General features: G+C 35.1%; 1 protein-coding gene across 33 annotated transcripts in view; it reads right to left on the bottom strand.

Moving 5' to 3' along the window:
* The window catches only part of MYT1L (myelin transcription factor 1 like), a 328,171-nt gene that overhangs the window by 48,216 nt on the left and 262,106 nt on the right, over positions 1 to 17,849 (bottom strand). For 23 of the 33 annotated variants that reach the window (XM_066994876.1, XM_066994874.1, XM_066994866.1 and 20 more), the window contains 5 exons: positions 14,172 to 14,419; positions 11,691 to 11,927; positions 9,810 to 9,931; positions 9,380 to 9,442; positions 8,797 to 8,865 (listed from right to left, as the gene is read on the bottom strand). In XM_066994876.1, the coding sequence (XP_066850977.1) occupies positions 8,797 to 8,865; positions 9,380 to 9,442; positions 9,810 to 9,931; positions 11,691 to 11,927; positions 14,172 to 14,419 (739 nt within the window). Of the gene's footprint in view, positions 1 to 2,142; positions 2,246 to 8,796; positions 8,866 to 9,379; positions 9,443 to 9,809; positions 9,932 to 11,690; positions 11,928 to 14,171; positions 14,420 to 17,849 lie in introns of all 33 variants that reach the window. The other 10 variants (XM_066994887.1, XM_066994885.1, XM_066994884.1 and 7 more) reach the window with 3 other exon arrangements.

Genomic DNA, 17,849 nt, shown 5'->3' on the forward strand with positions numbered 1-17,849 from the left:
GAGTGCAGTGTAAGCACAGTTGAGCTTACACATTATAAAACTAATTAATGATGGCCAGTGCTAACACATTCCTCAAAATCTAAGGTTGTTTCACACAGTGTACACCAAATAAGCCCATGCTGAAAGAGCACAGTGTTATCTGTAGGAGAGAAACCAGTAGACTTCGAAGCAGTGGAAATTCTCTGTGTGTTAGGGTAGAAGAGCAATTTTTACATGCAGATGAGCAAATGTAAATTCCACTTACTGGGAATACAAAAATATTGTAAAATAAGGTTATGATGAGGTGTTTATGAGGGATATGGGATATTTTAGGGATATAAAACATTGATATAGAAACTACAGTGCTGCAAAAAATGTGTGCCACATAAAGTCCCAATAGCACTTAGATAAAAAATAAAGGGGTGAACTTAACCACATGGCAAAATTAGATGTTACTGTGCAGATACAGACACCAAGTAATCGAGTTAGCAATTGGCCACTCTAAGAAACCAAACAATGCAAGGGATTTTGTAACTTCAAAGATTTAAATAAGGCAATCAAACATGAATGCTAACCCAAGAGAGCAGCTGAGGGCATCTGCCCAGATCATCACTGTTGTATTTTAGCGTAACTCCACTGAAGGCAATGGAGCTATGCTAATTTACACCAACTGAGGATCCAGGCAATCATATTTAGGACTTCAAGTGACAATATTACTTTTATTTTGTGGTATATATTAAGGGTTTTGGCAAGTCTGACCAAACACAGAAAGTGCAAAACACTGCACTTTTATTTCCCCTTTTAGCAACCGTGTAGTTTATGCAACTTCCCATGGGGATTGCCTCAGCACTTGGGATATACCACAGCATCATGTTGCAGATCTTTGCGGATCTGGATGGAATGAGCAATTGGTTATGATCTGTTGGTTTGAAGCAAAAAATGATCAACATCACAATGGGAGTTTGCACAATAACCAAATTGTGCCAAAGAAAAGACCCTTGAATTGAATACAAGCAAATGCCAGGCTGAATGAGATTAATTATGTAGGACACATTCAATGACAAAGAGATATGACCAAACCCAAAGAAGGCAGAGGTAACTGTACAAATGGAAGGACTCCAAGACAAGAAGGCCTTAGAGAGATTCATTGGGCATGTTAACATAACTAAGCAAATTCATTGATAATTAATCACAATTAAGTGCTCCTCTCAGAATAGCTGCTTAGGGACTGCACAGAATGGCACTGGAATGACTGACAAGAGAAAAGTTTTGAAAATTAAAATGAATCATCAAATAAGCATTCACACTGAAATAACTGTTGATTAGTGAAGAGCCTTGGAACTAAGGGTAGCATCTTCAAAACTGTTTAAGTTGTTATTGCAGACACTAAATTCCACTTTCAAAGTAAGGGATATATAAGTTGCAGGGATGTGGATTCCCAGTGCTTACACTCTTTTTGAAAACAAACTTTAGACTCGTAAGTCATACAGGTCGTTTGAAAAAAAATATTTTAATTCAGTCAACATTCATCTGAATTGAGACTATTCCAGGTTATAACTAAAAGGCAAAGGCTTTAAAACACTGATTATAATCCAAACAGCAGCAGACGTATGGCTAGCAATATCTTTTATTTTAAACAATTAAGTGCATAGAGAAGAAAGAGGCCATAAAGTATTTGAGTATTTTAAATGCCATTGTGCACATTAAAGCCTCTAATTCCAGTGTGTTTCATGGTATTGAAAACTTACTAAGGCCCTGATTCTGCAAGGTGCTTCATGCAAACAATTTTGTGCCTGCATGGAACATTTCACAGTATCAGAGGTACTGATATGCAGATGACTTGTAAGGAGCTTTTTAGAAGGTACATGCTTTTAAGACTACCTTTCAGTGATGAAAACAATGATGAAGGGTCTTATGTAAACAGAACTCAAGTATTTTTAATTTTGGAGACAAAAGTTGACAAAATTAAGTGAGAAAAATGGAATGACTCAACCTTACCAGAGTCTGAATGAGTTATTCTAACAGAAAAAAGCCCAGCCACTTCCATATGTAAAACTTATTGCGACTATAGAGATGAGGTTGCTGCAGATGATGGGTTTCTATACAAAGGACATTATCATAACACCACACAACATGAGGTTGGAAATGCTAGGTATAACCTACAGTGCCCATTTGAGTATTGAGAAGTGCAGGAACAGAGCCCAAGGTGTTCTGTTCTGGCCAGGCATGCATGCTGCCATCAAAGATAAGGTATCCAAGTGGAAATCTGCAATAAATACAGGAAACAAAAATGCAAAAAAAACCCACTGAAACCACATGAGATTCCTAATTTCACTTGGCCCAAGGATCTAGTTGAACAAAATGGGAAAGATTATTCCTTATAGGGGAACTAATATTAGGGATCTATGTTCCTTGGTTTTGTTTTTAATAATTTAAATTAGATTTGCACACTAACTTGCAATTTAATAACACATTGTAAACTGTAGTTTATTTTACCATAACATTGCAGACAAGTTAATAAAATACTGTTATTTACAAATGACTGGCTCTAGTCATTTTTAACATTACACCAAATACATCATGTCTGGTCCTTGCAATCACATTTTCCATATAGAAATTAGATAAAACATCAAGAAACTTAAAAAAATATTTGAAGATTCAAAGAATACTTACTTAGCATCAAGTATTGAATTGTAACACAAAATCACTTACTAGGCTCAACAACTTTAGTATTCAAGAAAAATTGAAATGGCAACTTCTACTAAGTTTCCCACATAATAAAAAAAAAAAAAGGAAAAAAAAAAAGGAAAAACAAAAAAAGACAAACAACAGAAAACTAGGGAAAGGGGAAAAAAAAGATAACATGAATGGAAGTGATTATTACTCTTGAAACAAAGAGTAGTTTTCTAAGAGAAAAATGAGTGAAACTGTATAATGGGTTATAGCCTTCCAAATGTCAGTCTTGCTGAGTTCTTATAAGAGGACAGATTCAGTCTAAGCATGAAAAGGCAAGGCAAGGCAAGGCAAGGCAGGGCAAGGCAAGGGCAAGGGCAAGGGCAAAGGCAAGGCAAGAGGTAGTACTCCTGTACAGATGAAGCAACAAATATACACTCAGGCAGTGAATTTCCTGCCTGTAAAAGGTAAAATTTTATCTCAAGTGGCAAACACAAGATGTAGGTGGAGAAACCACTTCAGCAGCTAAACAGATCTCTGCAGAAATAACTGTTCTGACTAGAAAAAGTGACTGTGTATTGGGAGAGCTATCAAAGTTTAAAGAGGATAGATACTGATCAATAATGCCCAATAATAGTCTCGTTATCTGTCTAAAGATGGGAGTGTTTCAACAGTGTTTTATTAATTATCCTATTTATTTTTGTCTCTACATTTCAATTCTGTATTTGGAGAAGGCTTATTATTATTATTATTTTTTTTTTCCAGATGATGAAATCAAGGAAGCAAATATTACTTCTTTTCTGGTACTATTTGATTTTATGTATTAATCGTTATAAATAAAACATGAGCTTATCCATCTCTGTGAGGATATCCCTTCTTCCCAGTTGCCAGTTTTTGCTGAGAAAACTGCAGTAAAATTATTTAATAAACCAATAAAACGTGAATATTTAAAGTTATACTAACATGGAAGATTTTTCCTGTAAGTGTGAGCTAAGCTAATCCTTTCTATCCAGAAAACAGTACTGCATGTAGTTATTCCTCCTTGAAAAGTTGTGGTGAACCTTTTAAGCCAGGGAGGGCTTCAGAGAAGCTCACTTTTCCATTTGGACTTAGTGGAGGACAATGCTAGGATGACACGACTGGGAATGGGGAGACAAGGCTAAAGGGAAGATAAGAGAAAGAGTAGAGGATGAACACCAAGATATGAAAATTAGCGCAGAGTGACAGGTAGAGAAGGAGGTACATAAATTCCAAATCTTTCTTTATTGTAGAGAATGCACAAAACCAGACTTCACTTTCAGTTAAGAAGAGAAGTGGAAAAGAAAAGCTTTCAGGCTTCATTGCGTAGAGGGAAACGAGACTGTCCTCCTCCCTGTAAGTGCTGTAGGGTAATGCCAAAAGATGTCCTCCACAGAAACAATAATGACATGCAAAATCTACATAAAGACACGGATGTTTGGGGTCTGAAGTAATGGGAGTATTATATACCATTTATGTATCCAGACTTGTAGGCACTTGGTTGAACTGGAAATCTTTATGAGGTTCAGATTCTTTAATATAAGCACTAATGTGATTTCCTGGCAGAAAACTGACCCAAAGGACAAACGGTAAATATTGATAATTTGACAGTCAGTTCCACAGTAGTGCAAGATAATGTTTAGTTACCTACAGCTTTTTAAGAAGTATCAGTATTTTTACATCAAAGTAGGATCAGAACTAAATTTGTCATTTCCATGGACTCTCTGGAACCAGTTTCTCTGGTTAATGGGCTGGCAGTACTCTGAGAATAAAGGTTCTCAGTCAGCATGATACATTTTGTCTGGGATTGATTTACTGATCATCAAAACATTTCTTTTAAAAACATTTTTTTCTTTTAAATAAAATTAAAAGAGCTTTAAATGTTGCCTTTTATAGTATTTATAATTCTACAATGGGATTACAGTTCTGAAGCAACTGTAAGTGTTAGGAAGAACTTCTATGAAAAGAAGCAAATAAGGAAAAATGACGAGGAAAGGCCTCTAGGTAAGATTAAACTGGATTTAACTTATGAATATTTTAATATTGGTGGCTGTCACTAGGTGGGCTCTTAATTGCTTTCCCATGATAGTTAAGTTTACTCATCAATATAGCATTCCTAGATCTTTTAAAAATAAGTTGCTTTTTACAAGCATTATAATTCAAATCGTAATGTTGGAAAGGCTTGGATTCTTGACAGGCATTAATTTCTTCATAGATCCTTAAAGCTGTTGACGTCCTTTTTGCCACACCAGTAACTGAGAATTCAAACCACATAAAATATTTCATTATTTCTGTTTTGTTATGTCGATGAGATCATTGACCAGACTGTGTAACTGCTTTGACCTGTCAACAAACTATGCACAAAGACTCAAGTTTTCAGTCGGACTTTCGGTGAAAGAAGAGAATCACACAATCTGCTCAGTAACCCAAAGCAAGAAGCCTTATATCAGCAAAGTATGGTTGGCAAGGAATAATTAGGACAACCCTGGAACAATTTAACTGAAAGTCACATTACTTTTCTGGTAGCCAGGAAATGTAGTTGATGGAGCTTATAGAGCCACAATAACCAAAAGGCAACACAGTGAACATAATTATTAAGCAAAATATTTTTTGTCTAAGCTTTACAGATTCTCCTGTTACTTTGATTATGAATAGAATATGAACATTATCTGAAGTCTCCAGTGTCTGCTATTTTTAATTTCGGTTAGGTCTTAAAAAAAAAAATCTGAGTTCTAGCAGAATTCTAGTTAGGAAGGTGCATTATACATAATTTGTGTGTATTGTTAAAATACGCACAATAATATTGTGGCTTTGTAGAATGTGATATGAAGGCTATACTAGCACATATGCAATATTTTCTACAAGAGCTATGCATGGCAAATTGATAAAATTGTGAAATCATCCCACAATATGCAGTCCAGAAATTCAATCCCTATACTAAACTATCATCTCTTCTACTGCACTACCAATTGTTCACTAAACCTCACACGTTAGATAAATATTTTCCAGAAATTTTACAAAGGTTGAAGTCTTTATGGATGACTGGAAATAACTATATGAAAACCAGAACGAGGAATAAAAGATGAAGAGAGAGGAACAGTACAGATTGAAAGGAACAGGACAGAAGGGAACTCAGCTTGGGATATAGGCAAATAGTGTGTATATATTTCTCTCTAAAGCCTGGGGCAGGAGTCAAGGTTACTGATACTCACTACTCTTCTGCTATCAGCAAATATGTATGAAACACATTAGCAAAGTTCCCTACCTCCTTCTGGTGCCAATCCATGCAGAGTGTTATACCTTTTACTGCTGTTTACTATCACAGTAATTCGGTTGACCTATGTAGCAGATTCCAAAAGTTCTCATGATGCTAGTGGCCTGACAGTGCCAGCAGGATCCTGCATTATGGGAGTTGTGCTTCTTTTCAGCTTGCTCTTTTTAAAAGCAAGGAAATTATACCCCCAAACCTCACACACAAAAATATAACAAATGTAAATGAAGTACTTCACAGTTTAAAAATTCCCAAATCAAAGTTGCTTATGTAGCTTTGGTTTAGCTGCTTCGTGCATATACATAATCATATACATGATCACATCTTCTCCGCTATTAGGCAGAGAACAAGAGCAGAAATGAAAGTTGTATAAAGGATGCTGTCATCCAAAGGACTCCCACTTCCCTGCTTTTGAATATATTTCTTTGTACTAACTTCAGCATGATGGCTAAGAGGCAGAGAACAATAAAAATATGAATGTGATGGAGATAGGATATGGACTGATTAGATAAGGAGCTTAAGACAGAGTAATGTAGAAAAAAATGATAAAGAAAGCAAGACAGTGAATGGGCAAAGTGGAAGCTGGAACTGAATAAAGAGTCTGAGGTGGAGGAGAAAGGATATTCCCATTGCTGTGCTCTGGACTCTATTCTGCTTTTTTATATAGCTCATTCCTTTTCACAGATGGTCAACCACTCATTGTGTAGAGCTGCCGAATTCCCACAGCTTCAAGAGAATTCAATGGGTAGCTGGCTTTCAACATATACAGTTCTATATATCATGAAGAACCCTGACAAGTTGAGTCCTAGATGTCTCAAATTGAGCTATCAAAATTGCATGTTTAAGTTTTCTGTCTTTAAATTGGTGATAATACCAACCCTGACTTATTTCAATGTATAATTGCAGGTGAAAATAAATTAATTCCAAGTGAAAATAAATTAATCCCCTTATAACCAAGCTATGTTAATTAAGAAACACTCAGATGCAATGGTAATGACAAATATGTGAGTGAATTATAAGATATAATCTGAGAGTACAGTTTGAGAAAAGTGCAGTGAATAAAAGACGGGGCCACACATGGGATAATGAAGAACATAGAGGAAATCCATTAGTTGTTTATGCAGTGACTACTGTCTGTCCCGTGCAACGTTATTTGTTGTCCTGTGAAAAAATATGTGATCAGAAACTGAAGGATTGCCTTGTAATAAAAACGCAAAAGAGAACCAAGTTAAGTTAGCCTATTTAAAATTCTCACATTTCCTGACTTTTGAATTCATCTAACAGAGTTTTAATGTGTTCATCGGGTACTATGATAACTGCTAAATAAATAATGGATGCTAACCTAAGCTTGTAATTTTAAGTATGTATTAATCTTGTTCTCTTTGTGTAGGCAAAACTCGCAATAGGTAGAGAGAATGGCATGAAAAATGATTGGAACTCAAGTTCAAGCTATCTTTTATTCACTCTGGTCTGTATTGGGTAGGCTGCACTACAGATGCTTTAGAAAAGTAGAGGAGATGGGATAATTCAGGAGCACTTTCCCAACTCAAGTGTAAACTTTATGAAGGGTTAGAGCAGCAAAGTATGTGCTTAAAGTATTATTAATGCTGCTCCAACAGTCTTGTCTATGCTCTGTTTATGTAATTACAGTTCCTTGAACTCCTGCTGCTTGACCTGTCCCAACCCAAAATACAGGCCCAAATCTGAGTTTCTCTGGGTTATTTGCCTGTATTCTGCTTATACTTATATATGTTCTTTGATCTCATTTACAGCCTTTCCACTGGCATATCATATAGCCTTCTAGCAGCAGATACTACCATGATCTGAACTGGTTGTTCAGAAAAGTTAGTTTTGACTGGAGAGGTAATACATGTGATTTTTGTTCCTATTGTTTGCATTTAGTGACTAAATTAGATAAGACTAGAAAGAAAGCTAACTTCAGTAGCTTTCTCTTGCTTGCTTTCTCATGTTTCCCATGAGTGTTTTTTTTTTCCATCCAAGTAGTGAACTCAAGAAATGCTAGTTAATGCATTCATGTATGGTAAAGACAGAATATTGCTTATTCTTAGTAGCATAAACTATTCATTCATATTTTCCCTACTCAGTTTTCCCTTGTTATTTGTGAACATCTTCCATGTTACCCACACTACCATCTCAGGAATACCACTAACTCATAGCACAGAGAAATGCTATAGTTCTTCCACATACAGAATTCCAATCAAACATATGGTGCAGGAAGACAGATCAAAGCTAAGTCCTACAATTCTCTAACTTTCATAGCTCACAAATGTCATTCCAAATAACTGCAAGGAAATTGGAAAGAATGTGTGTTAAGTAGGGGAATAACTAAGTAGACACTAAAAAACATAGTCAAATGAGAAAATGCATTAAGCTGTTAACAGTGATACAAACCTGGGGAAGATTATGCAAGCATTTTGAATAAACAGACTGCTCTCTCTTCCCTCCAGTCTAACCCTGAGAAGCTACACCATTTTACTAGTTGTGTAATCAGAAGTATTTCATTAGTCTAATCCTATGAGATTTTTCTGTTCTAACTAGCAAGCTCAAATGTCCAGAAAAAAAAATGAACAGGAGTTTAAATATCTAGTTTAAGCATTCCATCCCTATCACTTAATGAATACACAAAAGAAAATACTATGTCATCAGACTTATGCACAGACCCAGTCTGTGTGGAATTTCTAGAGAATTCACATACTTTCCAAGCATGGATCAACCCCCTCTGCATCATCTAGCAGGTCTCCAGACAGATAGTGTTTCTAATTTCTGATGTAACTATACACAGTTTGTGGTCAGATAAATATTTATAAAGAAAATATTTGTTTTTTATATCTTACTTGAGTTCTTGTGAGCTTGTGGCCAGCATACTTCGAATGCTTTTGTCAGCCAAGGGACAGCCAGATAAACTGTAAGACATGGTAGGACAGACAAGTAAGTTAATCTTCTTATTAACTGAACACTTTCAAACAAACACAACATAAAAATTAAAAAGTAAAAGTTTGTAATGCAGAAAAGCGATGGGGCAAGTGCTGTAATATTGAAATTTGTAATATAGTTAACCCTCTGAATATATTTAGATATCAACATTACTTCCAAAATTACATACTATAAATGTTCTTTGTGGTTTTTTTTTTTTTGTTGTTTGTTTGTTTCTCTATGAACTAGTAAAATGTAACGAAAATATTTGTGGTTCCTGGGTTAACTACTTAAATGCTTAATAATACTTTGGAAATTTTAGTAATCTATTTAAAAATAAAAGACGTTTATACAACACACAAATTAGCATGCTTTTAAGATCAACATATATTACTCAAAGGGTTAACACATAGTTCAACGTTTTACTTTGACAGCATTGTTGAGGTAAGCTGAAAACAATAAATTGAAAAGACAGAATCCACCATGAAAAAAATGAAGTCACACCTTCTATGTGAGGCGTAATTACCAGTCACATGACCACTCCCATCACACCCTGGTGTTGGACATCTGCCACCAAACAAAAACAAAAACAGCCAAAATAGTAAGTATGTTTAAAAAAAAAAAAAAAACTTTTAAAAGTTTCATTGTTTCCAGTTTAGCTGCAATGACTGCAAGGGGTTTTAAGCATCCTAATCGAAAAGCTGCAAAATGAACAGGATTAAATGAAAATGGCGTCTCAATACAATATAGCATCATTAAGAACAAGCAAATACACATTAGCTTATCACTTTACTTAACTGGCAGTTTGAAACATTTATATGCTGCAAATGTTGCATGCTCATACTGCAAGGCGTATATGTACTCGTTTGTTTAAAAGAAGACAAAGAGAAAAGATTAAAAGGAGAAAAATAATTTCACCTCACATTATGCTTACGTTATTAAATCCTTTTTGCTCTCTTTGCATTGAGGGTATTTGGGTTTAGGACTTGGGATTGTTACTTCACCAGGATACCTTCTCTCTTCAAGGGCCTCTTGGAAAGGATCCAAATCTTCTGGCTACAGGCAAATATATGAGAATTAGTTTCAAATAGGTGATGTTACAATTTACATAAAATAAAGCACAGTCATCAAACATTATCTCCTTTAACCTAGTCTGTCAGAGAAAAAATAACTAAATTATTTTATATATTTTCACCTATTAAACCTTTAAATAGTACTTAGACATTTTGATGCAGACTTCACAATATATGGAAATTAATTACGTTATTTAATTAGGAAAGAAAAAAAAAGGCAAAACACAGCTTTTTATATAACTGTCATAATATTTTCCTTTAAAAGAACTGATGTTTTTTTCTAAAGTCACTGGAAAATTGAGGAACAGGAAAAAAGAAGACTAAATGCAGCATCAAAAAGCCATCTTAAATAATATTTTTTAACATTTTAGAACTAGTCAAAGATGAAACAGGAACAATCTTAACATCTGCTCACAGAATCTCAATTTGGGGAAAACCTCAATAGATCAGTGGAAAATTATAATTATATAATTTATAATTAGCTTTATTGATGTATTCAGAAATTCAAAAGCATGCATTTCAGGAATGAAGTGGCTGAATGCATTGATTTAGAGATTCCTGAAGATGGTGCTATAAACACCATAGTAGAAATGTGATCTGCTTGCTCTGATAAACACTTCATACTGTATGTTTTACCTCACATTTCCTTAATAATGACAGATTTCCTAATTTCAGTGAAATTAATAGCAAAACTGTGACTAACACTGCAACTAGAATGTATTCAGTATACCTAGTGAAAATGCCACTTTATTGTAAGTTTCAAAGGTAGGGAAAACAGATTTAAGTTTTAATTAAAATAGGCAAGAGATAAGTCACACACAAATAATTAGCCTAATTTTATAATTTATACCATGAAAACAAAACAAAACAAAACAAAAACCAAAGAACAATCTACAGAAGTCTCCGAAAGTCCAAATTATATTGAATGCAGTATTGTAAACTATGACAGCGGGTAAGGGTTGAAGCTTGATGAACAAAATCAATTCAATTAAAACTTGTCGGCAGACTTTTTCAGTGTCTTGGCTCACACCAGAACACATCCCACATATTCTAAGTTTTAAAACATACAATAAATTCCCTAACTTTTTTTTATTTGCCTTTTCCATTTAAAGGATTCTGCTGTTGTCTTAGTATCTAAATTGAAAAGTAACACCAATTTCTAGTATACTTTCTTTGTATGTATTCTTGAAACTAAGCATTTCATTAATACAGGCCCTTTCACACAGAGTTATCAGAAGTGTGTCAGTAATCTACAAGAAGATTAGCTAAAATAGTTGAAAGCTTATATTATACTCTGCTGCTTTTATTTAAATTGATATCTAAGTAATACATGCTTTCAAATACTCAGCACATCATCTACGGTTTTCAAATTCAGTGGAATATCTTGTCTTGAGAGCTGATTATCCTGGTATTGCACAGTTATGTCAACTTGCTTATATGGAATAGCATAATCTGGATATAGTGAAGCCTCTTTACTGAAGAAAATATTTGTTAACAAGATGATGCTGTTTAGAAAACATGATTCACATTCATGGTTCAAATGTTGTCTTATGGAACTTAGTCACAGATCAGATGTGTGCCAGCATGATATATTTCTAAAGATTAATTAGCAGAAGTCCTTTTGTAGAAAACCACATTTTTTATCACCTATTTATTGTTTCCTCTTTCCCTCCAATTTTCAGAAATGCAATGAATTACAGAAAGTAGATTGCAATGAGAACTGATAGATGAAAAAGACATACATTAATCTCTTTGGAATCATCTTCGTCTATCCTACTGGGCTTCATTTTAGTGTAGTCCACTGGCAAGTCCCAGCAGTCACCCTCATTCAGTTGGTAACACCGGTTATTCATCACAGCTTGCCGTTGTGGTGACATTGGCTCCAGTGGTGTCAAAATGGTACAGCAACCGTCTCGCTGCCTCTGCTTATTCATGCTCAGATCCAAGGTCCCATTTTCATCGACTTCCATATCAGGATTCTGTTAAAATAAGAAAAATATTGTTAATTCAGCTTCACACTATTAAACTGCTAAACTGCTACCTCTTTGTGCTCTTCAGTATATATGATTGCCTAGCAGAATGATAAAACACTTTTCCATTCCTGAATAGATTGTAAGCATTGAGCCCCCTCCCACACATAGCATGATGCTGTTACACAACATTAATGCTGTTCAAGTAGATTGCTTCCTGAATGGATAATCTGATGTTTGGGGGAACAGGATATGAGTCTTCATTACACTCTCCCGCCACCCAGAAAACAGGTGCAAAATTTGGGGTGAAAATTAGAAATATCTAAAGATATTTTCTTGTTGTTGTCTTTTTGTCCTTGGTCTACTCTGTGACAGGTGAGTATCTTGAGTATCTGTGAGTTAACATCTGCATAATTCTTGTTTCCAGTCCTGTCACCTGTCTGGGTGTTCAGAGAAAAAAAAAAAATCTTTTCTTTGTAAACTACCCAAAGAAGTCCTTTTGGACACCATTTGGCCATGTTTTAGGAAGAGAAAATGCCTACAAATTTCACAGTTCCTTCACTGCAAATGCAATTGTATTGGCATTTTGTATACTACCCCTTATAATCAATAAATTTGGGTAAAGGAATATTTGTGACAATTTTTGTGGCAACTGAAGTATTGTGAAATTGTGAGTACAAGCTCTGACTTTTCCCTTTATAGAAACAAACAAATGTTCTCTGTTTTATTAGATGAGGGAAAATAAGACATCTTAAATGAAAATGAATTTTTAAAAAACTAAGAACAAATAGAATAAAGGTGCCCACAAAGAATCCCTCATCTTTTCACAAATGAAACACTCCACAAGAAATTTGGTTTCAAAAGTGGTGTGAATGCTACTGACTCCTCATATGCCTAGCAACTTTCTCTCAAGTAACAAAAGCACCGTTAATGCAAATCCCCTTTTTTTTTTTAAAAAAAGGGTCTTGATCCCCTCTTAAAATCATTTATTCAGTTTTGATATAGGGTGAAACATTAGGAAAGAGGCCCCTTCTGTTTTTGACATGTAAGACAATAAGCATTTTATTCCAACTTTTTCCACAGCATTGATACAGAATACAACTGTATTTTTACATGCCAGAAAGAGGTTTCCCTCTTATACAGTATTAAATAAATGAATGTAAAAAGAAACATTTGAAAACAAAATCATGAACCATTCCAGGTTAATATATGTTTTATTATTAATACCTACTGTTAAGGGTTTAGTTTGTTATGAACAATCTACAGGCTTTGCACGATGGGGGCAAGAAAACCTTTGTCTATATGCAGAAGAACAGAACATGTCTGCCATCTCAGAAGCTCTGCTATAAGCACAATAAAAACGTTTCCTCTGCACTGCATCTGTCTACTTAGCCATCTAGTGGTATCCTATATGTAGCACCGTACTGTTTGCTGGTACATGTTAAATACTCATTTTCAACAGCTATTAGAGTCAAAATTTAATGTTTGTAATTAAAAAATGAATATTCTGCTAACTCTTTAATGAATGTTAATAGTGCACTGTTTCTATATATAAAGCTTAAAAACAACATCTATCATTTTTTGTCTCTAATTCTATAATATATTAAAACTATGAACATACAAATCATCAGTGACCCTGCACTATTTTTCAGCACCTTTGAAGTCACCTGTACGGGAGAGTTTATTGTTTGTTTCAAATGTCTTAAGCAATGACTTAAGAACTGCAATATCACAGACACACATAGCATACAAGTACCATAGATTTCTTTTTACTAGATCTTACAGCATTAGGTCCCATATATGACTTCTAAATGAAATTACATCATTAAATCTTAATACTTTCATAAAATGTATGAATCAGACAGTGTTTGGCAAAAAATTCTTTAGTGCAATTAAGACTACTTAAGCAACTCAAACATCTTTTATAATTATAGATCTCACTACTAAGAGACAAATTAAAAAAAAAAAAAGAAAAGGGAGAAGAGTGAGTACATGCTATCATGCTCTCAGTATAAGCAGTTTATATACTGATATACTGATTGGGATTTCCTGAGATACTTGTGAGCAATCTCCTTTTTTTTTTTTTTTTTTTTTTTCTGCTTAAGAGAGCCACCACATTATGTTAATTTTGAGGAAAATGAAAAAGAAAAAAAAAAAAAGGAAGATGTGCTAAAGCTATTCTTTCTATCAGAGGCACAAAGCTAGTGCAGAAAAGACGAATCTTCATCAACAAACAGAATTACTGATTTTTACCCTCGCACAGAGATCCTGAGGCTTAGTGGAGAGGTTCTGAGGCATCTCCCTGCAGCGGGTTGAGAGATTCAGAATAGCAGTAGCAGCCATGTGCGCTGCCTCCATGTCATGAGTATAGTCAAAGCTGCTCTTGCTGCAGGTACTGCTGGCACTGCTGCCTCCACCACAACTCATATTGCTGCTGCTGCTAGGGGCATAACTGCTTGTTGTGCTGCTGGTTGGACTTGAATTCTTACAGTAACGTTTAGCTGTGGGAAGAAATATGACAAGGATGACTCAAAAGAACTAACATTCCGCATAAGTGAAGAGAAAAACAAATTGCTGGAGGTGAAATTTATAATGAGCAACAAAACCATCCCCCCCCCCAAAAAAAAAAAAAAGCAATAAGAATGATGGCTGTATTTCTTGATTTTTGTCTATGATTTTATACGCTAAATATGTGAGTTTGTATGAAATAACCTTCTGCACAAATCTGTATGATGTGATCATGAATTATTCTGACAAACAGGCTGGATTTAGAAAAGAATAAAAACACAAAGAAACACTGCTTTTACCCCACGTATACAGTCAGACAGAAGGTAGGATCTGCTCAGGTCACTCAGTTTTGTTAACGAGGGGCAACATAATGTTACCATAACATTATGGGACTTTTTTCATAGTTACATGAGCAAATGTAATTGTAAGGTCTAGACTCCCCAGAGCTACTGGAGAACAAGCCCACTATAAAGCTAATGGGCTTGGGTCTCCAGACCAAAGTGCTAACCGTATGTCCTTAAACACTTCATATTTAATAACAGGTTCTTCCTACACCACATTAGGTAATTAGCCATCAGAAAGGACAGGAGGAAGAGAACATGAAAGTAGAAAGAAGGTGGATCCACACCATGGATCTCACATAGGCAAAAGCAGTGGCTGTATAAATGGAAACAAGTGTAAGTGAAACAACCCCATCTTCAAACATCTCAAGTGCCTACAAATCTGTAAAAACAATACAGGCCAAAGATACTCACTCCTGCTTGCACTGAGGACAGAGGCACTCAGCTGTATTCTGGCTGACAGAAACCACTAGCGCGCTGACAAAGCTCACTTCCATCCCATTTAAACACAATGCAGAACAGTTGCTGCTTATAAGAACTGCTCTTTGCAGCCAAACGTATTACAATAATAATGCAAAACTGTCCTATTAGCCCACTTATTTCTTCAACCTTCTTCCCAAATTAACTATTTAAAAGCATTTCTATAAAATGCAAGAAAGTGTTGTCTGTTCTCCTAAATCTAAAAGTTTATGTATTTTCATGTAAAATAAAAGTCAAGGTCAGAGGATACATACATGGATATTACAGTGACTATTTCCCCTTTAGAGAGAAACATATACTGCAGAGATCATACCATATAGCACAGTATAACAATAACCAACTAGCATGCTGATTAGAGAGCTATACAAAAAAAGGTCAGACCCTAGCTAGAGCTCTTCTGTGATGGGTTCCATTTAAATGCCAGACTCTTCAGGTGTATTTGTCTGAGCAGACATACATATAATAATCTGCTCCCATGAGCACAGCCCATTTGTGAACCACAGGCTGCTGTGGTAGGCAGGCAGGGTTCAAAAGAAGAATCTGAAAGCAAAATATCTCTGCTAGAGCTTATGTCATCCTTCTTCTTTCTCTACAAAACTGAAAAAATCATGGCACTATTTTTACTGTAAAGGAAATAGCATTTCACTTAATTCATAACAGATGGAGTTTTCTCAGGAAAGCCACATAATGCACAGGGTGTGATTTTTTTTTTTTTTTAAAGTGAAATGAATGCTAAACATTCATCACTTTTCTTTGTTTTGAACACATAGTATCACTACTCTAGCAGAGTATCCACTAATAATAAACCTGTGAACAATTTCTCCAGAGTTTCATCTTTAATATAGTAGTCAGTGGTGGTCATTAAAAATTCAGCATTTATCCATTGTTAATTTGCAATGGTATCCAAGACAGACAAGAATTTTCCTATACTTCAGGAAGAAAATAATTGAATAATTCAGTTTTTACTGTGTTAACACAGCAAGCACCCTGTACCGCTAAACTTGTCAAATTAAAAATATCTTTTAAAATTCATATGAACAAATACGACTTCTGTTACTAGTAAAAAATGTTAGTCTTCTTATAGGAAGTCACATTTAAACAAACATAAGAGACATGCTATATGGGAAATCATATATATAAGAATGTGTGTTAAAGAAAGGGAGGGAAACAGGCAGCTTTATAGATAAGACTATCCACCAGAAACTCATGCATGCTCTGATATGGACTCCTCTGTGGCCTTGGTTAACCTATATTATCCCTTGAACTCATTTTCCCTATAAATATAAAATTGCTTCTAAAATTTAGTTGTGCTGTGGTTTACTTGCATAACACTTTGAAGGTGTAAAGTGCTATAAGCATGCTACATGATTGTTAGATTTTAGATTACCAATGATTTAAGCAAAACTTGGAGAGAAATGGCCATGGTCATTTTAAAATTACTGTAAGTGTACATTTTAAAACATGTCACATAGCCCGGTCTGTTCATTCCACATTAGTTTTTCAGGAGAAACAAAGATGACTAATTCATAATGAATTAAATCAAGTCCATCTCTAAGGAAGGGAAAACTACATTGTTTCAATACCAGGCAATTCTGCTTGCTAGTAGACCAACTCTGTGGCACCAGGTTTGAAGATCTGCAGTCCAGGTATGCTTTATGATCCAGCAGTGAAACCAAATGTGGAAAATGCTTTTCCTGTTAAATAATAGACGCAGCTGCATATCCATCCAGCATGCTGGCCTCCCACTGGGCATGCCTAGGGACTGATTACAGAGAACCTCTCTAAGTCTACAGGCTCCTCTTGCTAATTAATGGAGGAGTGGAAGAGATCCCAACAACTTAAAGGACTAAACTCAGATATTTGGTATGGAATTAAATTCTACCCAGCCACCCTCATCCTCAGTATTGCCTAAACATGGAATCTGTTACATAAATTAATTACAGTTTCAATATGTTTTATGACTCACAGTGACAGATTCATCTCACCTAATTTCAGGTATCTGACCTAGTCATTACAGGCTTTCTCTAATGGCATGGAAAAAAATAGGAACTTTCAGGTGATGATTCACCTGGTCAGTTTTAAATATGTACTTCAGGAGGAGATGAATTGCATCAAAGAAGCATCATGGTGAACTGAATCCCACCCTTAGTGTTTTCTCAGTGTTTAAATAGAAGGTCCCAGTATTGTCTGTGGGATGAGAGGAGCTCCTGTCATCACCTGAGAAACTGGAACAGTTGCTATCTTCTCTGCCTGCTGAGTCCAGATGTTCTTATCTCTGCTGCTGTATACCATAAACCCAATAAACCCAAGATGTGATCCACCATGAAACTGTTATCAAAGACAAAGCAAGTCCACAAACACAACCAGTACTTACTCCTAAACAATTATCAGAGCATCCTATCTCACAATATAATATATCCATTTTCTTTTTCCTTTTTTTTTTAATAAAGTTTACTGAAAAAAATCAAGAAAATAATCCAGAGGAGCTATTTATGTTCATGTCACTCACAACCATACACTGTTGAACATATAATCCCTTTCTCTGATGATGAAAATACAATGCTCGTTTACAATTAAAAAAAAAAGATTGAAACATGAAGTT

The sequence above is a fragment of the Anser cygnoides genome, chromosome 3, assembly GCF_040182565.1.
Source record: "Anser cygnoides isolate HZ-2024a breed goose chromosome 3, Taihu_goose_T2T_genome, whole genome shotgun sequence".
Taxonomy (NCBI): domain Eukaryota; kingdom Metazoa; phylum Chordata; class Aves; order Anseriformes; family Anatidae; genus Anser; species Anser cygnoides.